The sequence below is a fragment of the Quercus robur genome, chromosome 2 (genome assembly GCF_932294415.1).
Source record: "Quercus robur chromosome 2, dhQueRobu3.1, whole genome shotgun sequence".
NCBI lineage: Eukaryota > Viridiplantae > Streptophyta > Magnoliopsida > Fagales > Fagaceae > Quercus > Quercus robur.
Window position 1 is genome coordinate 61,153,353 of NC_065535.1, and position 27,019 is coordinate 61,180,371.

General features: G+C 38.7%; 2 protein-coding genes across 2 annotated transcripts; both read right to left on the reverse strand.

The window, feature by feature from the left end:
• Nucleotides 1-1,174: 1,174 nt before the first annotated feature.
• LOC126714347 (UTP--glucose-1-phosphate uridylyltransferase) lies at nucleotides 1,175-10,762 on the reverse strand. Its single transcript, XM_050414460.1, has 21 exons — nucleotides 10,610-10,762; nucleotides 10,174-10,284; nucleotides 9,935-9,982; nucleotides 9,635-9,726; nucleotides 9,264-9,354; nucleotides 8,845-8,905; nucleotides 8,686-8,763; nucleotides 8,545-8,595; nucleotides 8,364-8,437; nucleotides 7,031-7,103; nucleotides 6,872-6,929; nucleotides 6,661-6,773; nucleotides 5,350-5,382; nucleotides 4,130-4,182; nucleotides 3,989-4,064; nucleotides 3,833-3,889; nucleotides 3,634-3,717; nucleotides 3,420-3,518; nucleotides 3,232-3,336; nucleotides 1,487-1,558; nucleotides 1,175-1,396 (listed from the first exon to the last, which is right to left on the reverse strand). Exons 2-21 carry the CDS (start codon nucleotides 10,254-10,256, stop codon nucleotides 1,370-1,372), a joined length of 1,428 nt encoding a protein of 475 aa, XP_050270417.1. The 5' UTR covers nucleotides 10,257-10,284; nucleotides 10,610-10,762; the 3' UTR covers nucleotides 1,175-1,369.
• Nucleotides 10,763-20,012: 9,250 nt separating this feature from the next.
• Nucleotides 20,013-20,597, reverse strand: LOC126701531 (uncharacterized). Its single transcript, XM_050399690.1, has one exon. The coding sequence runs from the start codon at nucleotides 20,595-20,597 to the stop codon at nucleotides 20,013-20,015; it is 585 nt and encodes a 194-aa protein (XP_050255647.1).
• Nucleotides 20,598-27,019: the final 6,422 nt, after the last annotated feature.

Below are 27,019 nucleotides of genomic sequence, written 5' to 3' on the forward strand. Positions count from 1 at the left end.
TCAAGGCTCAAGCTACTTAATCAAAATTAACCTCTTATTAAAATATCAAGGGCTCCTAGCTAGAAATAATATTTGCTGTCTTCCTCTTTCCGAACATCAGATTAGTGCCAACATCAGTAAAATCTTAGTTTTTTTTGTTTGGTGTAAAATGCAGCATTTCTCTCTTCATCTGAAATTTTCAAATTGCTCCATAGGATCTCCAATTCATCATCCACGTTGAGAGAGATTTTTGGCATAAATTTCTCTCACTCTCAGACTCCCCTGATCTCCGAGAATAGTAGAAGCTCAAAATTTGAGGAAGCAAGCTCAAAGCCCCTATATTGGTCTCGTAAAAGAAAGTGGGGGTGTGTTTTTCTCTCCCTCCCAGTTTTTATCCCTTCCCCCTTTATGCTCTTCCTTTTTGTGTGTGTTGGTGTTTCCCAATAGCAATCCAAACCCAATCCACCGCACAATTTCCCCAAAACAAATTAAATACCCCATACAAAGACTCCAAAACTCTTCCTTTCTTCACAAAAACCCAAACCCTAGATCTGTAAACTCAAACCCTAATTCCCAAATTCCTTACATCCTCACAAATCAACTACATTAATGGAACATTTTTCTCTCAAATGGCGTCACTTTAGTTTTGGAGTTTGGAGTTCAAAGTGGGTAGGAGCTTTTCTCGTGCCTCTCTTACAAAGACTCCAAAACTCTTCCTTTCTTCACAAAAACCCAAACCCTAGATCTGTAAACTCAAACCCTAATTCCCAAATTCCTTACATCCTCACAAATCAACTACATTAATGGATCATTTTTCTCTCAAATGGCGTCACTTTAGTTTTGGAGTTTGGAGTTCAAAGTGGGTAGGAGCTTTTCTCGTGCCTCTCTTTCAACATTAAGATAGTTATACATGTAATGAATATGGTTATAAAAAAAAATGCTATTAATTACATAAACATAGGTGGAAAGCAATAAATATCTAACAATGAAAAAGATAAGTGTTTTTTTTAACCATTAAATCTCTTAAAAATCTACATTATAAAAAAAATGTAATTTTTGTAATATATGTCTTTATTATAGGTGCTAGTTTGAAACGTTTCCTTGCAAACGAGGCCCGTGGTATCGATCCAATGAGAAGAAAAAACGTAAATGGTGCAGCCGTAAACTGGACTTGCACAATGAAAAAATTTGCTCATGATAAAAACTCATTGCTTTCCGATAAAATTCATTCATGAAACAAAAAGGAAATTGGTAAAAAGATTAAATGCCTTTCATGATTTAAACACACTGCAACAAAAACTGGGCCTTTATTTCAGAATACACAGCATTGCACAACAAAGAAAGATCTTCGTGAAGAGCAAGGTCTCCAAAACTTTTCAAAGCAACTTGATCAGATATCTTCAGGGCCATTGATTTCCTGGATAACAAAATTATATATACACTCTCAGCCCAAATAACACTAAAACATCATGGCAATGTACAGAAGGTCCAAATTCTAGCTTTTTACCTTGTTTTCAAGTACAGCTCCATCAGGGATTTCTAACTTAGCCCCAGGTTTTGCAACAATAGTCACCTTCCCCTTCAAAAATAAGACCAATATTACCAAAGAGTCAGTTACAAAGAAAGAATCTAATCTAAAGGTAAGTAAGAGTAAAATTACAATGGAAATTTAATAATTATTTATGCCTATATTGTTCATTAAAAGAAACCTGTGCAAACTGATTGTGGTATTATTTATAGCAGTCCCCCATCCCCCCCCCCCCCCCCCCCAAAAAAAAAATACACAGAGAGAGAGAGAGAGAGAGAGAGAAGAAGAAGAAGAAGAAGAAGAAGAAGAGAGAGGGAAGACAAGATTGGAGATTTGTAGACCCCATGAAATTTGTAGACAAGTGTTTAACATATTTAGAGATGTACAGGAATATACACACTTCTATATACCTATTTGTTCTGTTCCTAACATGGTTGACTACCCCATTTGAAGACCATGTTAGATATAGTTTGCTAGTACAATAAGCTAGGAGGGATTGCAAAACTTTGGTTCACATAGGTGATAGTTTTGCACCGAGCAAAATCATGGAGCTACCATCATTGTCATTGTCATGAGGCCTTCATCAGCATTATCTTAATAGAATCAGGATCCATCATCCATCTTTTCTGGAAATATCTATCTTGATAGTATAATACTAGTAAAAAAATTTATTAAATGGTGTTGTCTGTCCATCAGGTTTCATGTCATCACTCAAACTGCATCAGATAAACCCCCTATCCCCACCTCACCACACAACCAGGCAAACATATGAACGCTGGGATAATCACAAAATTACTTCAGCAAATAAATTTCCCCCTTAATCAACAATTATATAACCTTGGAATTTGCATAAACTTCAACCAATGCATTTTTAACAAGATTTTAAATAGAATGATTTATGTCAAGTTGAATTTCTACTGACCCATCAGATTGACAGACTGCTAGAAACTTGATTTTAAAACAACAATGCTGACAGAGGACTGCCTACTTTATCAAGCATGGAAATGACAATAATTTTTTGTTTGGTAGGGAGGCAAGAAAAGTGAGAGGAAGAAAAATGTGAGGAAGGGGGAATAAAGGAAAGAAAAGATTTACAGTTTTCATTATAAGCTTTTGATAGGAGGGATAGAAAAGTGGAGAAATTCCTGTTATACTCATGTATTGAATTGATTTTAATAAACTATAGGGGATAAGATTGTAAAATCACCTATAACATTTTCTCTTCTATTTTCCTCCCATCTTGGGAAGATTAAAAATGGTGAACTAAGATTAAAAAAATAAATAAAAACAAAAAAAATCTTATTTTTTTCCTTCCTTCTACTTTTCTACTCTACCAAACAAGAGAAAAGATCAATCCAACTTCCATTTTCTCTCCATCTGTTTCTATCCTCACTTTCTACCCTAGCAAATGCAGTTCCTAAGTAACAGTTTTTGCAAACAATAACAGTCATGAAAAATTTTAATTACATATACTTTTGATAGAAATCCATAAGTTGGAACGTCCATGAGAGATTTGGAGCTAAAGCAGCTTGGAAAGAGAAAAAAGTCTAGGAAGAAACATTTTTAGCAATCAATTTATAAGGAAGGTAGAACTGCAAATGAATCAGACTGATTTCAAAAAATATTAAAAATTCTAATGTTAAGAAGTAACAATCCATCCAGATGCCATTGATATACTATTGAAGAAATGAGAAACTGAAAAGCAACAAGGGTTCATATAATACCTTGAGAGTAATATTAGCACCAAACCATACATCACCAGTCACCTTAAGGCTATCAAGCTCAACAATACTAGGGATAGACTTGAATCGATTCAAGAAGTTGCCAACCTGTTAAGGAAATTAAAAATTCACTATCAATGTCAAGAGTCTTCACGCATCTAACAACACCAACTCACAAAGATAATCTTCACCTTCTTAAATTCAGGCCCCAATTCAATAGAAGGATTTGCAGGATTTGTCCTCGCTTTATTCCGGATAACAAAGCCATCTTCTAATGTATAGAGATCAGACTGCGCCAAAGAAGAGAGTGGGTAAGGGAGAGAGAGAGAGAGAGAGAGAGATTTTAGACAAGCATCAAATTACCACCTAAGTTCCTACGCCTAATGTCAGAGAAGAGATGGTAACCTGGACAAGAAGCAAATCGGAAGTTGCCTTCACAGGAAGAAATCGAGAACGAGGTACATTGTTACCAATAGCATTATCAAAGAACTGGTTGACATGAGACAGTAAGAATTACAAGATCAATTTTTGACTTCAACAAACATGTTAAGAATAATGATTAGCAAAAAAAACATGTTAAGAATAATTTATGCATAACAAATACCCTAATGGCTGCACCAGCAGCAGTTTCCAGCTGAAGAACTTTGATTCCCTCCACTTCCTACAAACAAGATTAACTTCTCCCAATTACTTCCCCGTCTAAGCATCAGAAATGAAGAGCACAAAATAAAAGCATCACTGTTAGAAAAATAGAATATACCTTTGGGTTTGGTATGATCTCCATCTTTAATGCATCAGCCTCTACAAGCCTCTTAATTGCCTTCAAGTTAGCCCACCTGTGTGAAATCTTGTTAGTATTCAATCAATTTATGTAAATTTCACTTAGGCCAACATGACTTACAAATTATTTGTATTGAAGATTTTGAACTTCTCTATTGACTTGAATTCATTAACCTGTTTCAAAGAAAGCACATCACATCAACACACACCAAAGACATTCTCTAAATAAAATTTACATTAAGATGACCTCATTGTGTCAAAAGCACACTGCTTGTATCAAGCTAATACAAGTAACTGCAGAGCACCTCATAGGGAGGCAGGAGCATGGTGACCACCACATATTTTCTCTGGTATGACAATCTCAGTGTCATCTAGAGTGATCTGCCAGCACAAGGCATCTTTAAAAAGGCAAGTTCAGAAACATTATGGTCTTTGTTACAATCACAGTGCAGATATTGATTGACGAGAGCAGAAGTCTATGCTTTACAAATTATTATGACAGTTTAACTAGCAATTTTCAGAACAGAAATAAAGGACTAAGAAGAGTAGGTGTCCCCCATACACTACACCATTCCTTTATTTCTGAAACATACTTCGTATTATTTTTATTTCCTTTGCAACTCTTGCAGCTCAGTACCTATAAACTAACTTATTGTTGCAAATCTAGGGCAATATCTCAAGATAATTAATAAGAAATTTGTCTATTTGCTTGGATAATCTGACCTAAAATTTCGGATTGACTGGTGGAGATACAGACGAATAACAACTCAAAACTTACTTTCATAATGTCACCTCCCTCGTCAAATGATACTTTAATTTTTCTTTCATAATTCATTTCTCTATGGTATGACTACCGTACTTGTAAGGATTGAACCTATATCCTTACCCTCCATCCCTAGTTTTGGGAAGGATCATGTAATTAGTAACTATAAATAGTTATAAGCAGTTGTGCCAATTATTTTTTAGCACACCACCCCCTCTTCTGTTGTTTCACATCCCTACTTACATCATGAAAATTAGTTCTTTTGGTGTTTAGGTATGCCAAACATAAAATCGATAAACATTAGCTAGTTGATGCCTTACTAATTAATTTATTATGCCAATTAGATTATATCCATATACTACATATAACAATCTCTTAGGATCAATTGAACAGTCAATTAGTATTTCAAATGTACAATCATGTAGCTGGGTGTAGTGTGCGTCGGCTTGGCTATATCACCTCTAGCCTTCAACTACAACGAGATTCTGGACAATGAAAGCATTTCTCACTTGCAGGGAAATTAAAATGACAAAGGAGATCGAAAGAGGAGAAAAGAGTGGAATGGAACAAGAACTTACATGTTCATCAGGAACCTGTGCAATTTCCAGTAGCTGCATCATGTAATTAAAAATAAATACGTTACTAAAACCCTTCAATTCAAAAAAAAAAAAAAAAATCTTGAATATATTACAGTTACATATAACGCTCATAAGTACTGGACTCATATTGAAGCAAATTCACATTGCCTACAAACTAAAACCGCAATTTAAATTCCTTTAGATTCTTTGTTGAATCTATAAGCTACAAGGGGCAGGCTTTGAAAGCAATCTCAAGCTAAACATCATTGACAAGAGAGTACTTGGGCCAAATAAAAAGGTAAATCCTAGGAGGAAATATGAGTAGCATTTTGCCAATGAACTCCAGCTTAACTGGCACCAAAGGTCTTGGGTTCAAGACCCACCAAGTGAATGTGCAACTTACCAATAAATAAAATAAAATAAAAAACGTGTAGCATTTTCCTCTCAGCTAACTATAAAAACTTGCCATCATCAGCCTGATCTTAAAATATTATGTTTCTTGTACGGTGACCATCTGCTATATGTTATATTCTTTCTCAAAAACTGACCAAAATGAGAAATTTCAGAAAAGCAATTGACAGAATTTGACTGTATTACAACAACAAAAAACACCAAGCCCTAATCCCAAAACTTTGGGTCAGCTATGAATCCTTAACAGTCTAATCAAGGATTGGCCACATGAATCATTTTCCACCATCCTAGTCATACTCTCTGTTATTTCCTTAATTGACATATCATTTTTTACTACTATTAATTTTATTTTTAGTCTTCCCCTGCATTTTTTTTTTTCATTTCCTCAACTTAAATCAACTCATTTTTTCTCACTGGTGCATTAATTGCTCTCATTTGAACATGACCCAACCATCTCAAGCGAATCTCCCTCATCTTTTCATCAAGAGGGACCACCATCTTAAGCGAATTTCCTTATTTTGAATCCAACATTTCTTTATAGTTAATATCAAATAGAAACCATAGTTAATATTTAAAATAATATCTATTATATAATAAAAATCAAAGAAAATTTCACATAGAAAATTTCGCTAGAAAATTTCGCATTCTTAACCAAAATTAATTTCACACTCAAATAAAGTTCCCAAAAGTTTTATGCAATAAGAAAATCATTTTTTTTTAATGTTCTTGACTTGAAATTCTTGGTTGCAAGATTATAAGCTACATAACACTAATTTATCCCAAGTAATGCGCAATTGAGCATCTAAGTAAAATCAACCTCAAAACCTCTATCATGCTTTAAACAAAACAAATCAGAAGATTGTGAAGAAAAAAAAAACCAAAAATGCAAGTTATATATACCTGAACCCTTCCTTCATAAGAAATGAGAGTACCACCTTTCACATCAGCCATGGTTTTGGGTGTCACTTCCATACAGTATTCATTCTTGTTGTGAACCAAATGATTTAAAATTTCTAAGAAATCCAGTTAAGGATAATGGCAAAAGATATGCACTATTATCAGAAACAAAGCTAGAAACCACAAGGATCACCGAGAGCCAGTAAGAGGATACTCAAGTCAACAACAGCACCCAAGTTATCCGAGTTGGCAATAAACACATACTCCTTGCCCTGAATCAGGCAAAAGACAGGAAAACAGTAAAGGATATAGCTTATGCATGTACTGGTATATAAGTCAGCATTCAGATCGTAAAATCCACCATAGCACCAACCTGTGATAACAGCAAATCAAGTTTGCCGCTGTTCCTCAAGGATGGAAACACATCACCGTGCCCAGGTGGATACCTTCATGTGCATATAGTACTCATAAGTGGAAAGGAAAAATTAAAATAAATAAGCCACTAATAAGAAAAATAACTTTTAATACTATTGACATGGTTTTTTTTTTTTTTCAAATCTCTAATCAAAGTAGTAGAAATTGAAGCCTATAATCAGGGGAATATGTTTCAACAAGGATGAAGAGACTGAAATAATTTAAAACTTAAATAGATTTATAAATGTCGATGCTATTCAAGTGGAGATAACTTGACCAACAAAATATAAGACAAACTTTTACCCTATTGTAGTCAACAATTTTGCAATGAAAATGTTATACTAATCAAAAATACTCTAGATCAGACATCCAAGTGAGTATAGCTTCAAAATTTGCTTTAGGTGGAGTGCAGAAATGGTTGCCATGGAAAGGTTAAAGAGTTACACAATTAGAAAAAAATAAGGTTCAACCATTCAAGAGAATAGACTTTGAATTTTCATGTGGTAGATTGCAGAAACGATGGTATTTAGAACCATTTTTTTCGATAGTTACAAAGGGGGAGGAGAGATTTAAACCCTAGACGTCTCCATTAGAAACACCAAGTATGGTAGTTTAGAACCATCTTATAAGCAGCGAAAAATATTTCCAGTTCATAATGGGGGAAAATCATTAAATTTTTATTTAAAAATTACTCATTATTTCACATAACAGTATAGTAGTAAGAGTTTACAAAGAAACAAGGATAAAACTTTCACATAATTAGGGCTCAAAAGAAATTGGAATAGGAAAAAATAGTACAGTAGTTCTTACTTCTTGGGAAATTTAACAAAAAAATAATGATAAATATTTCCAACATAATTGGGGCTCAGATGAAATTGGAACAGAAAAAAATAGAAGTTTATTGACTAATTCATATGCCACATTAATTGGCCATGGGATGATGCCTACAACCAACTTCCCAACTTCTTTCCATTTTTACTAAGAATCATTCTCATATTGCTGGATAATTTGCAAATTTATTATCATATTAAGTGATGGATAAATTCCCAAATAGTAGCCCATAGTAAAAATCACTTGTCATAATTTTCTAATATTGATTTAGCAGCTAAAAGACGTGAGGTCTTAAGCTAAAACCATCACCTGGCTTCCCATAAACAGAGGTCCATAAAGTAGGGGCACAAAAATAGATCAAATTGTACATCAATATCTTACCAAAGCAATTAGTGAACTAGTGACTTCGAAGTTATATGATTATAATGCGAAAGCCATATAATAAAATTAATTAATTATACCATCCATCCTTGCCAGTCACTCCTTTGCTTGGCAATGGACTGAAGTCTTCAACAACCAGACGAGGATACTGGCTCTGTGTAAATCCAAAGATTCAGGATAAATTATAAATTCATTTTTTAGAATTTTCAACAGTCAGAAGGTACTTAGCAAAGCTTAAAATTCAGAACTAGTATTGCAGACCTGATTAAAAGTATGAATTTCTACATTTGCGCCAGAGTATTTTTCCACTATCTGAACAAGAAAACAAACTCATTAGTTCAATAGGAAAATATATTGAAGAAGAGATTACTGTATATGTGAGTCAAAGTAGACACGATTTACCTTCTGTGTATCATCATGAGTGTTGAATGAATTCATTAGAAGCAGGGGAACATTGCACCCGTATTGTTTGTTGAGATTCTACAAACAATTGAAACTGTTAGTTGCAAGTCAAGACACCCCCCCCCCACCTTTTACGAAGCAGAAAAGACAAATGATAACCTCAATCTGGATAACAATCAAGTCAAGAAATGTCAGCCCATTTCGAACTTCAATGACAGACCTGCATGCATAAAATGAAATTTTGTTTAATAATATATTGAATTATATCTCTTATATCCCATTATGAAATAAATTTATTAATAGATGAAAAATAATTTCAAAATTGAGCTCCACACTTCTGTCATACTACTGATCTAATAAGATTTTATACTCAGTGGAAAGCAAAGAACAGAATCGGTCTACTCTGTCATTAAGCTTCAAGTCATTCTAAAATCTTTTCGACAGAAGTTTTTTATTATTATTATTTTAAATGAAAACAGTAAGATATTTAAAAATTTAACGGCTGGCTTTAAAGGGTATACAAATACATAAGCAACAAAAGAAAGAAATATATCAGAATTTGGACTAAAAACACATACTTGGGACCAGTACAACCCATTGTTGTCCCGAGACCTCCATTAAGCTTTAGCACAACCAGTTTGTCCAAAAGCTTCTTAGTCTCCGAAGGATCTGCATCCATTTACATATATATAATTTAATAAACTTCAAATCAGAGTGGAAATTCATAAAAATCAAGTTATAAAATTTCTTTTTTTTTTTAATGACTTAGGAAACATTTATAAAGAATAGCCATTTGGACTCGCCTCTAACTAGTAAAACATTCGACAACAACCGACCCCACCCATCAGAACGAGTTGACAAGTAAGCTAAGCAGTATATATACATATATATATACTCATATAAAGTTATTCAAATAATGAAAACAAAACAAAAGGATTGGTTGAGTTACCTTGAGGAGCGGGTTTCAAGGTATCATAAGGAACCACTACTTCATCAGTTGGGGTCTGGATCTTACTCCAGTCCACGTGTTGCGCTTCGCCACTTTTTCATAATTATAATTAACAATATCACAACCAAACAAACCATTCATAAGTAACCATTTTTCACAGTAATAATTTCTTCAAATATATATATATATATATAAAGAACAGAAATTACAGGTATCAAATCTTCCATTAACAAAAATAAGAATCACATAACCAACACATACATACATACATGCATGCATAAATATATACACACATTATACCTGAGAAAGCGAGCGATGAGGTTGATGAATCCGTTTTTCTCATTCTCACTGCAAAAAAAAAAACACAAATAGAAATATAATCAACAAGGATCAAAATTCAGATCTAAGATCTACTGCTGAATTTATACAGAAGATCCGAAAAACAGTGAGAAATTGCGAAATTCGATCGGATACATTGAAATCGGAACCAAACAGATAAATTTGAATTTAGAGTGAAAAAAAAAAAGAGGAAGAAGTACCTGATTTGGGGAAGGGCAGCAACAGAAGATTTGAGGCTATTGAGTTTCTCGGCATCAGCAGCGCTGAGAGTGGGAGCAGCCATTGTTCACAGATTCCAAAAAAGCTTCAATCTAAACCACAAAGAAAAAAAGAGCTCAAAAAGAGAGAGACAGAGAGAGAGAGAGAACGTTTCTGTGTGCGTATATATATATATATATATATGAAAACTGCTTGCGATTTGGAGTGGTGGTGACTGGTGAGGATATTTTATAGTAGTTCAAGACAAACAAACGAAGCGTAATTGTCGTGGCCAAAGCCTATAATGATGTAATAATAAATTTTGGTGCTTGGACTGGACGTTAGAAATTTTTTCTTAGAGAGAAGAATAGAAGTTAGAAATTAAAATAGAGTAAATGAAAAAAAATAAAAGGAAAGGAAATATAAAAAGAAAAAAACCTCGGAAGGGAATATGCAGTCGAATATGACGATTGATCCGATCTGATCTGATCTGAGCTTATTAGCGCCCTGCGCCTTGGCCCCTCTCACCTCTTCCAACGAATCCAATCTTAAAAATTGTGGCGCCTCTTTTACGCTAAGCTGACACCTCATCCATATGCAGCCAAAGTTCTTTTAAACGGAATTTTTTTTTTTTTTTTGACATATTTTATATTCACGAGCATTTTCATTTTTCATTAAACTTTCAAAACAAATATTACGTAATAAGTAGTTATTAATCTGTTTCTCAAAAAAAAAAAAGTAGTTATTAATCGTTGTTGATAGATAAAAAAGTAATTTTAATGGTGTATACAAATTAGAAACAATAATAACTTAACTTTTATGATCTGTTGTGAAAGTATACTAAACATAGCACTTCTCATTTTATAGGAGAAATTACATTTTACCACCTTAAACTATACCCTAAATAACACTTTACACCTTAAAATTTTTGAATGCAACATATCAAAAAAAACTTTTTAAATGCACATTTTACACCATAAATTATACCCTTACTACACTTTACACCCCATCGTTAAATTTGTTGTTAACTTGGATAGAAAAGTATAACATCATATGAAATGACCTAATTACCCCTCTTCTCAATCCCTTAAAAACAAATAAAAAATTATACTTTACCACCCTAAACTTTAGATTTCCATCCAAGTTAACAGAAAACTTAACGTTGGGGTGCAAAATGTAACAAGAGTCATAATTTAGGATGCAAAACGTACATTCGAAAAGTTTATGATACAAAATGTGATATATTGTATAGTTTAGGGTTGTAAAGTGTAATTTATCCCATTTTATAGTGTACACTCAATAATTTTTTTTTTTTTTTTAAAGCGAAGGCAAATCTAGGAATTTTTTCTAGAGTGGTCATTATGAAACTTAAATTATACAAAATATAATAAAAAGAAATTTTCATATATTGACAAAAAGATTGGGTGCAAATATATAAAGTTTTACAATTTCTTTTTATTATTATTTTATTTTAAAATTATTACATGATAGTCTCATTATCAATGTTGCATGCTACATAACTTTCAAAATTTTAGTTCAATAAAAAAATTATTTATTGGGATTTTCCTTTTTGTTTTAAAGGGCCTAATATATTATTAAGGTGACTAAAGTTTGACTATAAACTTAGTCGTAGACATAGGTTACAACTCTCACTAAAAAAATTAATATGACTACATATTTTGAAAATCTAACTGTTGAATTGCATATTTTTAATATTTTTTAAAAAATCATGTTAATAAAATGTTATTTGTAGGGTCGCGATTTGGAGCCCAAGCCCAAGAGGTATGGGGTCTTGGTCCAACGAGCCCAAAACAATAAATTTATAGAGAATATGTCGAAGAACTAGATCCTAGCGAATTGGACAATGGTTAGTATCGGACTGAACTATGATTAAACACAAATAAAACACGTTGATGTTCATAGACTTTCGGTCCGAGGAGGTAAAATGATAATGTATTAATCACCGTTTGAACAATATAACAGTTTAAATCGCTACAGTGTTCTCTTTCTACTCCCTGTCCCCCCTCTCTTGGGGACTCCCCATATTATATAATCTTCTTGAAGCCATCTTGGTCCAACACTTATCGATCATCTAGATCCCTACTTGAGTGTTTGTCCCATTGGACACCCCTCTTCAGCCTTCTGTGAGTTGTGGTAGCCAAAGTAACACTGTTCACAGGTCCTCTCCACATAAATGCAGCTAAAAAAATAGTTGCAATGCATTTAATGCGGTAACAACAGCCTTTCCTTGGATATTTTGCATTTCCTTCTTCCCTGCGAGTTTATGAGGCACACTCTTATTACTAGTGCCTATTGGAGGGTCCCTTTAATTGCTAGAGGGCACGTTTGAGCTACACTTGTCACATCCGAGAAGGTATTCCTCCTCGGATCGTCTTCCATATGTTCCTTGCTTATGAGAGTTTAACTGGGAATCCCTTAGACAACCATTTGCCTCTCCTCAGACTTGCCAATTGTCTCGGGTAAAGCCCCGAAGCCCACTATACGAGTTTGAGTCTTTGTCCCCACAATAGCCCCCTCAAAATTCTGGTTTTTCCCCCTTATCCGAGGAGAAAAGGTGGGATTTTGACATTTAAATGATAAGTCCCTCCAATTTTTGATTCACACGTGTGGGAGCGCTATCCCACGCGCTTCATAATTGCTACTAACGCTTCGTAGCCTATGAGGCACCATTAATTACTCCAGGCGGCTCTATACCCCCCCGCATCCAACGATGAGACGCTAAATCAACGGCAGACATTCCTCTAGAATTTTGGGCAGGAGCAATCCCGTTTATTTTCCCTTATTATACAAGGCTTCCGAGGGAGATCAATTTCCCCTTTTTAAAAAAAAAAAAGCATTCAAGTGTTCCAGAGAACTTCAGCGCCTCTTCTCACAAAACACCCAAAGTCCCTGAGTTTCATAGCCATTTCTATAAGGATTCCTTGCAAATCTTTTGAAAGTTTAAGAGACTTAGTATACGTATTCCTGAAAGTTTTCATTTCCTTATATTCCCTTTTTTTTTTTGTTCTTCTCGACCTTCTTTCTTTTCAAATCTTTCTTTATGTCATTTCTGGTCACCGAGATGGGTAAGTTTAAGAGCCTAGTGGATTCTCCAGCTGGCATGGAGGGTTTTAGGGCCAGGTACCATATCCCGCAAGGAGTGGGTTTAGAGTATTGCCCTTCGGACCAAATTCTAACTAACAGAGAAACGGGACAGGTCATAATTCCTATGATCGCTTTCATAGAGGAAGGGATGACGATTCTTATGATGACGATTCCTATGGGTAGAATAACTAGGGATTACTTACTTAACCATAGGCTGGCCCCCCACCAGTGCGTCGCTAACATGTTCCGAGTTTTAGGGTGCGTAAATGCTCTGAATGACTAGATGAACCTCGGCCTCTCATGGCACGATGTTGTTCACTTGTACGAATGCCACTGCTTTTCCGGGGTGTATTACCTGAAATTCAAGTCCGACGAGGTGAGGTTGATATCTTGCCTTCCTAAGTCCAACAAAGGCTTGAAGGACGATTATCTAGTCATTTTCAAGGAATGGCATGACGGTCTTCACTGTCCAGTTAGGGCAGGGACACCAGGTGGGGTACTCTAGGATTAGGTCCCTCAGATGGGATCTTAGCCTTCTAAGCTTTCCTTTTACTTGTTTTGGTCTTTGTTTTAGTCGTTTGTTCTCTCGGATTAACCATAACTTTCCTTTTGGATGTTTTGCAGACAAAGTACACGTCACTCCAAGGATCAGTCTGGTCAACATTTAAGCTCTCAACTACCTCTTAAGGTTAGAGATCTTTGTGAGCGAGGACTGGCAGTTACGGGCCGCTCACCTCATTTTGGACTACAAGCCTCTATTCCGTATATTCCAGGACGTGGGCCAGGCGATAAGGGCCGGGAGCTCCCGATTGGCTCGTATTGACATTTCTAAGCAGGGATTCCTAGCTTGGAAAGACTTGCCACCAGTCCAACCGCCCGCTCAACGCATTCCCCAGGAGGTAGCCGTTCCAGGGGAGGAGATTGATTCTACACACTCATCGCTCGAAGCTGAAATCGATCACTTCCGCTTTAACGAAGAGGGTGAGGTGCCAACAAGGCCCGTAGAGCTTTCAGACTCTGACTCGGATCTTGATCGCTTTTCTGCTGCACATTCCCCAAGACTGATAGTTGCTCGGATCGATACCAGCCAAGAGATTGAAGAAGAAGGCATGGATCTGAAGCCGAGATCTGGTCTAAAGGGCCTTATGTCCAACAGGAATAAAGGGCAATCCTCCAAAGATGCCCCTAAGGTGCAAGCTCCTGCCAGCTTCCCTCCTCCACCTCCTCCTCCCACTGACCCCGGACTACAAGCCAATCCAAACCTGAGGAGAAAAAGGCTAGTCGATGAACTGGAGGAGGGTGAGGTCGGATCTCAGTAGGCCAAACAGCAGAAGAAGGCTAAAGAGCCTAAATATAAAAGGACTAAGTCCATAGATAGCCCAGATACTCCGGAGGGGGCATCGTACCTAGTCTTCTCTGCTTGAATTGGACGGCGTTCCCATTCCTTAGGACATGACACTTTAGGAGTCCTAGCGGGGGCAAGCAACATATCTTGTCGAGGCTCTGCAGCAACCCCTCCTCCTACCTCGTGACATGGATGGGCTCAGGACTACAAGGCAACCGGACCTCTTCATATCGTTGAAGAGGAATCTTGCCATAGTAAAACGAAAAAACCCTCCATTGTTCAAATTCTAAATTCTGCGTTTATCTATTTGTTACCCGTGTTTTGATGACCCTTCCTTTACTTTGTGCAAGTGACTCAGCAAATCTATGTGGCCGAGGAATGGGTCAAGAACTCCTGCGAGGAGATAAATGCTGAGGTTCAGTCCCGACTTGCGGCTGAAAAGACTGTTGGAGTCCTTAAGCAAGAGAAGGATAGCCTGGCCAATAAGGTCAAAGAGGCTATTCAAGCCTGGGACAGTGCCATGGCAGGCCTGAAGACTACGGAGAAGCAGGCTAAGGACATGCGTCAGAAGTTGCATGTAACAGAGATAAACTTGGCTACCGAGAAGCAAGCGGTCTTGGACCTCAAGGCGCAGCTGCAACGAGCTGAAGGCACGACTCGAGTAGCTAGGGAAGCAGCTGAGGCCACCATGAAGGCGTCGTATGAGCGTGGGGTGCTTGATATCGAAGCCAGGCTGACTGAAGAGGTGGCTGTCGTCTGCAGGGACTACTGCACCGAGTCCTAGAGAGTAGCAATGGACCGGGCTGGAGTCCCTGCAGATTTCGAGCTCAGGAGGGTTGAGAATATCTTTTTCCCAGAGGACATTCGAGAGATTCCTGACTCGGACACTACTGCCGAAAAGCTCCTTTTTGCCCTGGTTGTTCTCCCTGACGCTAACACTCTTGGGGGGGGAAGGAGTGGACGGGCAAGCTCATCAACCGGCAAAGGACAAGTCATTTGAAGACTCCCTCACGATCAGAGATGTCGTTTCATAGGCTAAGAAGGCTGAATCGAAGTCCAAAACTGAAGGCGCTTGCTTTGAGGCCGCTGACCCCGAGAAAAACGCGGCTAAGGATAAAGTCTAGATTTCTAGATGTAGGATTTTCCTTCATTATTTTACTTTTGTTTTTCATTTCTGCGGCCTTTCCCATCGTTTGTAGTACAAATTATCTTTAAGTTAATGAATGAACTTCTTTTCTATTTTCTGGGTTTTCATTTTCATTGTTTTCAATTTTACCATCTCTTGTTTTTCGATTTCCGAGAGGTCTAACTGAATAAGGATATTTTACATTCGTTGTGCGAATTAATTCTTGTATAATGAATATTGGACTTGATGGCGGTAAAAGATATTCCTCGCATCCTGCACTCTATCTAACGTTCATAAAAGTGTTCCTTAGGTGTTGGAAGTAGTTAATTTCCCCTAGGCCTACGATCCGAGGAGCCATGCAGGACTTAGGTTCTGTTTAATACTTAGACAATTGTAAGAAGTAATTAATTTCCTCCGAGCCTGTGGTCCGAGGAGCCTTGCAGGACTTAGGTTCTCTTTAATACTTAGACAATTGTAAGAAGTAATTAATTTCCCCCAAGCCTGTGGTCCGAAGAGTCTTGCAGGACTTAGGTTCTGTTTAATACTTGAGTAAATGTAAGAAGTGATTAATTTTCCCTGAGCCTGTAGTCCGAGGAGCCACACAGGACTTAGATTTTGTTTAATACTTGAGTAAATGTAAGAAGTGATTAATTTCCCCTGAGCCTATGGTCTAAGGAGCCACGCAGGACTTAGGTTCTGTTTAATACTTGAGTAAATGTAAGAAGTGATTAATTTCCCCTAAGCCTGTGGTCCGAGGAGCCACGCAGGACGTAGGTTTTGTTTAATACTTGAGTAAATGTAAGAAGTGATTAATTTCCACTGAGCTTGTGGTCCGAGGAGTCACGCAGGATTTAGGTTCTGTTTAATACTTGAGTAAACAAATGAGACATAAGAAGCGGGAGGGCTTTGCGCAATAGAAAGATTTATCAACAAAGGAAACTTTCATTAATAATAATACATTTTCAAGTTATTTACATTCCAAGGGCATGGTACTACATGCTCATCTAAATCTTCTAAAAAATACGTCCCAATGCCAGCCACTGAAGTGATACGATACGATCCTTCCCAATTTGGCCCGAGCTTCTCCCATGCGGGATTTTTTGCAGTGCCCAAAACTTTCCCTAATACTAAGTCCCCAAGCACTAATGGCCTTAGCTTCACCTTAGCGTCATAACCTTGCTTAAGCTTGTGTTAGTAGTAGGCGAGTTGGACCATTGCCCTTTCCCTTCTTTCCTCGATGAGGTCTAGACTTTTCTCTAGTAGCTCATTGTTGCTGCTCGGACAGAAAGAACTGGTTTTTAGCATTGGAAAGTTAGTTTCTAGTGGAATCACAGCCTCGGCCCCGTAAGTCATCAAGAAGGGCATTTCTCCTGTTGACCTGCAGGGTGTGGTTTGGTACGTCCACAGGACATATGGCAGTTCTTCTACCCATCTTCCCTTCGCATCGTCTAACCTCTTCTTTAACCCGTTTACTATGACCTTGTTAACAATCTCGGCCTGCCCATTCCCCTGGGGATAGGTTGGAGTAGAATATCTATTTGCAATTCCCAATTCGCCGTAGTATCTTCTGAAAGCCTTACTATCGAACTGAAGACCATTGTCCGAGATTAGGGTATGAGGGACTCCGAACTAAGTAACAATGTTTCTCCAGACGAACTTTTTGGCATCCACGTCCCTGATATTTGCTAAGGGTTCGGCCTCAACCCATTTAGTGAAGTAATCAGTGCTAACGAGTAGATATCTCTTGTTCCCTGTCGCTTTGGGAAATGGTCCTACGATATCCAAGCCCCATTGAGCAAACGGCCAAGGGCTGGATAGTGGATTGAGGATTCCTCCTAGTTGGTGTATGTTTGGCGCAAACCTCTAACATTGATCGCATTTCTTCACGTATTCATGTGCTTCTTTCTGCATGCTCGGCCACCAATAGCCTTGGGTGATGGCCCTATGGGATAAGGATCTGCCTCCTATATGGCTTCCGCAAATTCCTTCGTGCAATTCCTCCAGGATGAGTTCCGTGGCCTCAAGGTGTACGCAAAGCAAGTATGGTCCCGAAAATGAGCGTTTATACAACTTCAGGTACTCGAATAGCCAAAACCAAGAAGCTTTTTTCTTCGTATTTTGTCGGCTTCGCTTTTTTCTTCAGGTAAGATGTCCTCTTTTAGGAACAATACCAAAGGGTCCATCCAGCTAGGCCCTACTCTGACGTTGTGGACGTGGATCACCTCTCTTTTCATCACCGAGGGCTTGTATAAATCTTCTACAAGGATGACCTGAGGTAAACTTTGAGCCGAGGAGGTGGCCAGTGTGGCTAGGGAGTCGGCATGTGTGTTTCCACTTCTAGGGATGTGTAGTAAGCTGAAAGAATCGAAATGTGACCGCAGTCGTTTAGCTTGGTCTAAGTACCCTTGCATTCTTTCGTCTCTTGCCTCTAACTCCCCATTCACTTGGCCTACAACAAGTCTTAAGTCTGAGAATATGTTTACAGACTTCCCACCCAATTTCTGGACCATGGACATTCCTTCTAGTAGGGCTTCATATTCAGCCTCATTATTCGTGGCCGAGAAGCCTAGTCTTAGCAATTTTTCTAAGACTGGTAATCCTTTCGGGGGAAACCAGGACTAGCCCCACACCAGAGCCCCTTTGGTTTGCCGTGCCATCAACATATACCTTCCAGCAGATGGGCCCTTGCAGAGAGACTGTGCCAACCGATTTTTCGTCCATGCTTTGCGTCCTTTCTTCTTCTTCAAGCGAAGGTTTAGCAAATTCAGCCACCAGATCTGCAAGGACTTGGCCTTTTACAGTGGTACGAGGCATGTACTTAATGTCAAAAGCCTCTAGAATTGTCCCCCATTTAGCAATTCTCCTTGTATAATCGGTACTTCGGAGTATGGATCTGAGCGGGAGTTGAGTTAGAACAATAACTGTGTGTACCTGGAAGTAATGGGGGAGCTTTCGCATAACTTGAACCACCGCCAGAATGGCCTTTTCTAGTGGGAGGTAGCGGATCTCAGCCTCGTGCAATGATTTGCTTACGTAATAGACTGGTCGTTGTACGCCGTTATTTGTTCGTATCAGCACTAAGCTTACTGCGTGATGGGCCACAGCGATGTAGGCGAACAGGACTTCGTCGGCCTCAGGACTGGACATGATTAGTGGTCGAGACAGATGGTCTTTGAGTTGTTGGAAGGCCAAAGCACATTCTTCGGTCCATTCGAATCCTTTCCATTTATTCAATAAGAGGAAAAAAGGTCTACACCTATCCGTCAATCGGGAAATAAAATGGTTTAAAGCGGCAATCATGTCGGTAAGCTTTTGGACCTCCTTGGGGTTCCAAGGTGGCTGCATGCTGTGGATAGCCCTGAACTGATCAGGGCTGACTTTGATGCTCCTGTGGGTCACTAGATAGCCTAAGAATTTTCTTGATCCCACCCCGAATGAAAACTTAGACGCATTGAGACACAGCTTGTGTCTCCTCAGAATTTCAAAGATGCCGCCGAGGTCTCCCAAGTGCTCGGATACCACTTTGCTCTTTACCACCATGTCATCTATATAGACCTCGATGTTCTTACCCATTTGCGGCTCAAACATTCTGGTCATCATTCTCTGGTATATGGACCCTGCGTTCTTCAAACCGAAAGGCATCACCTTGTAGTGGTAGTTTCCGATGGGGGTAACAAAAACTGTCTTTTCTTGGTCGTCTATGGCTAAGGGTATCTAATGGTATCCTTGAAAGGCATCTAAGAAGCTCATTCGAGGGTGTCCAACGATCGCGTCCACCAACCAATCTATCTGAGGCATTGGGAATGGATCTTTTGGGTAGGCTTGATTTAGATCCGTGAAGTCTACGTAGACCCGCCACTTTCCGCTCCTCTTCTTCACCATTACGGTATTGGCCAACCACTCGAGGTAAAAAAACTCTTTGATAGCCCCTGCTTTCTTAAGTTTCATCACCTCGTCCCTAACGGCGTTAGCATGTTCCTTTGACGAACGTCGGGAGGGTTGCTTCTTAGGTGTAATGGATGGATTAACGTTTCGGTGGTGGCAAATGAAGTCTGGATCAACCCCTGGGGCCTCACAGGCATCCCATGCAAACACGTCCACATTTTTCCTGAGGAAATCAATTAGTTCTTCTTTCTTTGGGGGAGGTAGTTTCGAGCCGATCTGAAAAAACTTTTCCAGATCGATACCCACAGAAACCTTTCTAGATCCTCACATTTTGCCTCCTCGACTGATCCCTTACCGGGCGATACCAGGTCGGTTGATTGCTATAAGCCACTTTCAGTAGAGGTCGAGGGCTCAGCACAATGTTGCCGCAAGATGGCGGACAGCATGCACTGTCTGGCCATGGCTTGGTCCCCCATAACCTCTTTGACTTGACCCTCCGACGGGTACTTCACCTTTTGGTGCAGGGTAAAAGAGACGGCCCCTAGGGCATGAAGCCAAGGCCTAGCCACTATGGCCCTATAGGGTGAATAAGCGTCAACCACAATGAAGTCCACCTCCACCATGTCCAAACCTGTTTGTATAGGCAATCTGATCTGGCCCCTTGGAGTAACGGTCTTCCCTTCAAAGCTTACTAGAGGAGAATCGTATGCTGTTAAATCCTCGGGTTTCAGATTCAGCCCCTTGTATAGGTCGGGGTACATTACTTCCACAGCACTGCCTTGATCAACTAGCATTCTCCTCACATCATATCCCCCAATCTTAAGCGTGACGACTAGAGCATCATCGTGGGGTTGGATGGTTTTGACCTTATCTTCGTCCGAGAAGCCCAGCACGGGTGATGCTATCTTCTTAGCCTTCTTAGACTCCCGATCGTCATATTCGGCGGGAAACCGAGCTACAGACATTACTTTGGAAGGACAAGAGCCAGTCCTTCCTGGGGCAACGAGAATGACATTTATTGTGCCTATAGGCGGTCTCAAGGAGGTGTCCCTTCGTGTCTTGACATTCTCCAGTCCTTGTTGGCCGCTGGAGTGATGTGGGAGATGACTTAATTTTCCTTCTCGAACCAACTGGTCCAAGTGGTTCTTCAAGTTTCTGCAATCTTCGGTGGTGTGCCCTGATTCTTAATGGTATTGGCAATTTAGGTTCTGGTTATGCTTTGTGGGATCCCCTACCATCTTATTCGGCCATCTGAAGAACGGCTCATTCTTGATTTTCTCCATAACTTGATGTATCGGATCTCGGAACACAGCGTGAACTTCTTGCACCCTAGCAGATCTGGGTTACTCTGTGTAGTCTCTCCTCGGTCGATTGTTGTTGTTAAATCGGTCCGACTTGAAGTCCCTCATCTCCTGAGGGACGACCTTCGCTTTACCCTTACCCAACTGTTGGTCCTCTTCAACCCTCTTATACTTGTCGATTCGGTCCATGAGTCGACGTAGGCTGGTGACAGGTTTTTCCGTTAGGGATATTCTTAAACTGTGCTCAGTGGGCAGTCCACTCTTGAAGGTACTGATGGCGACGTCATCATAGTTGCCCTCTATCTTATTGTACATCTCCCATTACCTATCCGAGTAGGCTTTTAGGGTCTCCCTTTCTCGCATGGACAAAGACAAAAGGGAATCCAAGGGTCGAGGAACCCTGCTACTCGTGATAAAGCGAGAGCCAAAGGCCTGTGTTAACTGCTTAAAGGAATTTATGGAGTTTGGCCTGAGGCCGTCAAACCATCTCATCGCCATCGGTCCCAGACTAGACGGGAATACTTTGCACATCAAAGCCTCGTCTTTGGAGTGGACGGTCATCCTCTGGTTAAACTGACTTACGTGCTCTACGGGGTCCATTCGACCGTTGTATATGGTGAAAGTAGGTCGGTGGAATCGCCGAGGAAGCTCAGCCCCCTCTATCTTACGTGTGAAGGGTAACTTGGAAATTCGATCCAAGGCTTTGCTCATGGCGTCATTCATTAGGCCCTTATAGGATAGACTTCTATAACTGCGTTTATGATGGTATTCTTCCTCACAGGAGAAGGTTTCACTTAGTGGAGTTCTCAACCTTCGCCTGTAATTGTCGTCCTTTTCATCACTAGTGTCTGGGTTGGAGGGGGAACGCTTCCACTGCGCGCGACGCAGCTTCCTCTTCAAGTCGTCAATCTCCCGCTGCAAGGCTCTGTTATCGCCCTGCTTTTGGGATACGTGACTTCTCCCCTTAGTATGGCTTTTGCTTGTATGGGTAGTACGTACACTACCCTCTCGACATTTGTCTTGGTCTCTTTTCCGTTCGAGGTTGAGAAAGTTGTCTTGCCGTTAAGAACCTGCAGGCTCTGCTCGGTTCAGACCTAATCCCACCATCTTTAACCGTTGCACTTGCTGAGGCATAAGTCCTTTCCCACAGACGGCGCCAATTGTAGGATTGCGATTTGGGGCCCAAGCCCAAAAGGTATGAAGTTTTGGTCCAACGAGCCCAAAACAATGAATTTATAGAGAATAGGTCGAAGAACTAAATCCTAGCAAATTGGACAACGGTTAGTATCGGACTGAACTACAATTAAACACAAATAAAACATATTGATGTTCATAGACTTTCGGTCTGAGGAGGTAAAATGATAATGTATTAATCACCGTTTGGACAATATAACAATTTAGATCGCTACAATGTTCTCTTTCTACTCCTCGTCCCCCCTCTCATGGAGACTCCCCATATTATATAGCCTTTTTGAAGCCATCTTGGTCCTACACTTGTTGATCATCTAGATCCCTACTTGAGTGCTTGTCCCATCAGACACCCCTCTTCAGCCTTCTATGAGTTGTGGTGGCCAAGGCAGCATAGTTTACAGGTCCTCTCCACATAAATGCGGCCAGAAAAGTAGCTGTAATGCATCTAATGCGATAGCAGCAGCCTTTCCTTAGATATTTTGTGTTTCCTTCTTCCCCGCGGGTTTATGAGGCACACACTTATTGCTAGTGCCTATTGGAGGGTTCCTCTAATTGCTAGAGTGCACGTTCGAGCTACACTCGTCACATCCGAGGAGGTATTCCTCCTCGGATCGTCTTCCATATGTTCCTTGCTTATGAGAGTTTAACTGGGAATCCCTTAGACAACCATTTGCCTCTCCTCGGACTTGCCAATTGTCCCGGGTAAAGCCCCGAAGCCCACTATACGAGTTTGAGTCTTTGTCCCCACATTATTTATTATTCGATTTTTAAACTTATTTTTTATGTATAATTTTAGATTACAAAAATTTGAAATTAAAAAATTGATTAATAATATAGCTATTAATCTTTAATCTTAATGAAATTTTGCAAGCATAAAGGATATAAGAAGAAAATGTAATCCAATGGTGAATTTGTCAAATTTTACATCAAATAAATAAAATAAAAAATTAGGTGGAGTTGTACTCTTAGTTTACAATCAAATTTGTCGCAATAATTTGTCCAAAATTTAATTATATTAGGCCTAAAACAATTTAGGCCAGTCATAAATATTTTTAGGGTAAAAAAATCAAAAAAAATTTAAAATTCATATATAGTAATTATTTTTTTCCCAAGTTAGAGTAGTTCTATGACCACCATGGCTTCAATGTGGAGCCGCCTCTATTTTAAAATCCTATTTTTAAAACACAATTTTACAATTTTAACTAAAAATGATTTCCAATTAATGAGTGGGTGAATATCATTACACTTTCTTTTAAGGCAAACATATACTTTACCCTTTATAACCTTATTTAATGTCATTTTACTCCATTAAATTTGATAAAGTGATCACGTTTTACATTAACTCGTGCAAAAGTCATATATATTTTATCATGATAATTTTTTTTTTCAATTTTACATAATCATCTTTTAAATACACATTCATCAGATTATCTATTTTACATTATCTTTTATTAAAATATTATTTCTTTTATCAATTTTTAATTACTCTCTTAAATCATCTCTCTCTTTACAAGCAAAGAAAATATTTAAAAACATAATTGCATATGAATAGTAACCATGTATATTTACATAGTTACTATAGCTAGAATCCTATTTTGCACAATTTTGCATGAGCTAATATAGATTTTTTTTAGGCTAGTTGGATAAATTGTGGGGCTTAGATAATTCATAATGGTAGAGCTAAAATTTTTAGCTTTTAACATCTCAAAAACTCATTTTATCTATTTTAATACGTTACCTTATAACCCATTCAATTCAATGTCAATAATTTTATTTTTTTTACCACTTTGATTAAAATAATATAAATAACCCATTAATTTATTTATTTTTAAACATCCACCGCAAAAACTTTAGGAACCAGCCACAACCACTCCACCAGCCACAGCCATAATCACCACTGTGGCAACCACAGCTCACAACAAAACAAAAACCACAACCCACCATCTCAATCGCAACCCACTGCCATAACCAAATCCAAAAAACCATAGCCAAAATCAACGAAATCCACCGCTACCAATACAATCACACCACCACTGACCACTGATCTTAGCCACCACCATCCACATCCACGGCTAGCAACCCAATTTCAACCACAACCCAATCCACCACCACGAACCTACCCACACCAAATTGACCCACCACCACGAACCCACACCGATCCACCCACCACCACAAACCCAAACTATAAAGAAGGTGCTGGAGAGAGAGAGAGAGAGAGAGAGAGAGAGAGAGAGAGAGAGAGAGAGAGAGAGAGAGAGAGAGAGAGAGAGAGAGAGAGAGAGAGAGAGGAAGAGACTGTCAAAGATGGCAGCTTACTATAGCAAGTTTGTTAAATATTTTAACAATAGCACCATTGATTTAGCTTAGTTTTTGTTGTTTGTGGTGCTAAAAATAGCAATTTGGCAAATAAGAGCATTCCCATCCAGGATTCCAAAAAAGTTCTATTTTACAATCTTAAAACCTACTTTATCTATTTTACCATCTCATTTTAGAGAAATTATAGAGTCCTCTGGTGAACCACGTCATTTGTCCACTATTCCACTAAAAAACTTCCACTTGTTTAAAGTTGCTAAGTCAGTATTTAATTTCTGTTTAAAAAAATTTTCTAACTAACAATTTTAAACAAGTGGAAGTTTTTTAGTAGAATGATGGACCACATCACTTGTCCACTAGGTGGATTTTATAATTTCTCCTCATTTTACAACTCACCCAACATCCCAGTTTCTATTTTTAGACACATCACAATAAAATAATATATACTTCCTAATAAAATAAATATAAAACTACCCTCTCTCTCTCTCCTCTCCACTATCTCTTTTCTCTTTCTCTGTCTCTTTTTCATCATCCCCAAACCTAAACCCAAAACAGAACTTAGATCAAGCCAACCACCTAAACTCAGCCACCACCATCACCACCACCAATCAAAACTGAAACCACCACCAACAACCAAAACAACCACCACAATCACCCACACCACCAACCACAAATCACCACCAAAAACCCAAAACTAAAAACCACCAAAAACCTAAAACAAAAAACCACCACAGACCTACCACAGCCTTCTTTGCCACCACAGTAAAACCCACCCCAGCCACCACGGCAAACCCCCACCACCATGAACCTACAAGCCCACGACAACAACCCACCCCATCACCACAACAACAACCCACCTAAACTCAGCCACCACCACCACCACCAATCAAAACTGAAACCACCACCAACAACCAAAACAAACACCACAATCACCCACATCAACAACCATAAATCACCACCAAAAACCCAAAACAAACCCAAAAAAAAAAAAAAAAACTCCAAAACCACAACCAAAACTATAAAGAGACCGATAGAAAGGCTGATCTGAGAGAGGTTGATCATCCACGCCATCGACGCTGATAGAGAGGTTGATCATCCAAAACGACGCCGATCATCCATGCTAATCATCCAAAATTACCAAAACGACGCCGATCTTCCACGCCGTCGACACCAATAGAGAGGCTAATCTGAGAGAGACACCAAAACAAAGAAAGGGGAGAGAGAAAGGAAAATGAGAGATGAGGTTGAGAATAAGAGGTGAGGTGATTGAAAGAGAGAGAATCATATATTTTTAATTAAAATAATATTATTTTTTTTTACATCTTCTGTGAACAGTTGGTTCTATATATAAGAACCAATTGTTCACTAGTTGCAAAATTTTTTAGAAACCCATACTTGGATGGAGGAGGATTTTTGAGGTATTGGCTATAAAAATAGCAATTGGGGGGTGTTCACACCCCCCAATGCTAGTGCTCTAACACCACCATTGTGAAACATTCGGGTGGCCAAAAAAGTTCTATTTTACACCCTAAAAACTTACTATTCGAGAGCCTTTTTTAGTTGCCTAGCCACATGTGGTCTGTTGGAGGGATAACCTTACTAGGCTCGGGTTCTTTTTGGAGAGTTGCGTCCGGAACTCAACATTGGGCCACGTGAACCAATGGCTACCAGCGTATTTTTAAACCTACAAAACCATTAAAGACAAAGTCTAAGAATCATGACAATGGTCAAATAAATATATAATATGTGTTTGATATAATAGCTTTGATTAGTAGTTGTAATAACAATTGAAATAAGGTAGTATGTATTTAAATGTGAAGTAATCATGTACTCAATGATGTAACTTTAAAGATATGGAAGCAAGGTCACTTATCTATGATGGTTTGCAGCCCAGTTATACAGCTTCTGTGAGCCGATAGGATTCTAGCAGAATGACTCCAGCGGTAGAGAAATAGTTTGCCATGATAACTTCGTGATTGAAGGGGAAAAATTGGTGCAATTGGAGGGAGAGAGAGTATGTCCAGTTGTGTGTAGAGGCTGATTAAGCTTGCCTCTCTTATCATGCACTTAATGAGTTTCCCCTTTGACAATGCTCTTTTAATTGTTGTGAAGTTATGAATAGTGTTGCCTCCCATGAGAAGGGCTTTTGTAGGATGTAATTTGTGCCTTCTAAGGGAAGGGCTTTTGTAAGAAATAGTTGTGCCTTCTAAGAGAAGGGTTTTATAGATGCTTTTTGGGATATAGTATTTGTAATATGTATGATATATGGAAGTATGAGAGATATGGAAGTTAAAGATAGTAAAAATATGAGATTATAACTACTGGAGAAGTTGTAGAGATTGTTTTTCAAGATGAAATATTTTGTAAGAGAAGAGTAGGGAGATGTGTTTAGGTATTTGGAGATAGGACTAGTAAGATAGGTGCATTTTTTGAATATGGAGAGTGAGAGAATAAGTATAAGAGGGGTAAGAGTGCAGTAGTGTGTTTAGCAATGTTACTGGGATTTACTGTTGGGATTGTTTTGCTGGAGATGTATGAAAGGCGTTTATAAGCTAAGGGCTGAAGAGTTTAGTTCCTGATTT

Coding starts and splice junctions, on each gene's coding strand:
- LOC126701531 (XM_050399690.1), bottom strand. CDS start 20,597: ATGTCTGTAGCTCGGTTTCCCGCCGAATATGACGATCGGGAGTCTAAG.
- LOC126714347 (XM_050414460.1), bottom strand. CDS start 10,256: ATGGCTGCTCCCACTCTCAGCGCTGCTGATGCCGAGAAACTCAATAGC. Junction 7,104..8,363: donor GTGACTGGCAAGGATGGATG/GTATAATTAATT, acceptor ATGCACATGAAG/GTATCCACCTGGGCACGGTG. Junction 3,890..3,988: donor AGATCATACCAAACCCAAAG/GTATATTCTATT, acceptor TCTTGTTTGTAG/GAAGTGGAGGGAATCAAAGT.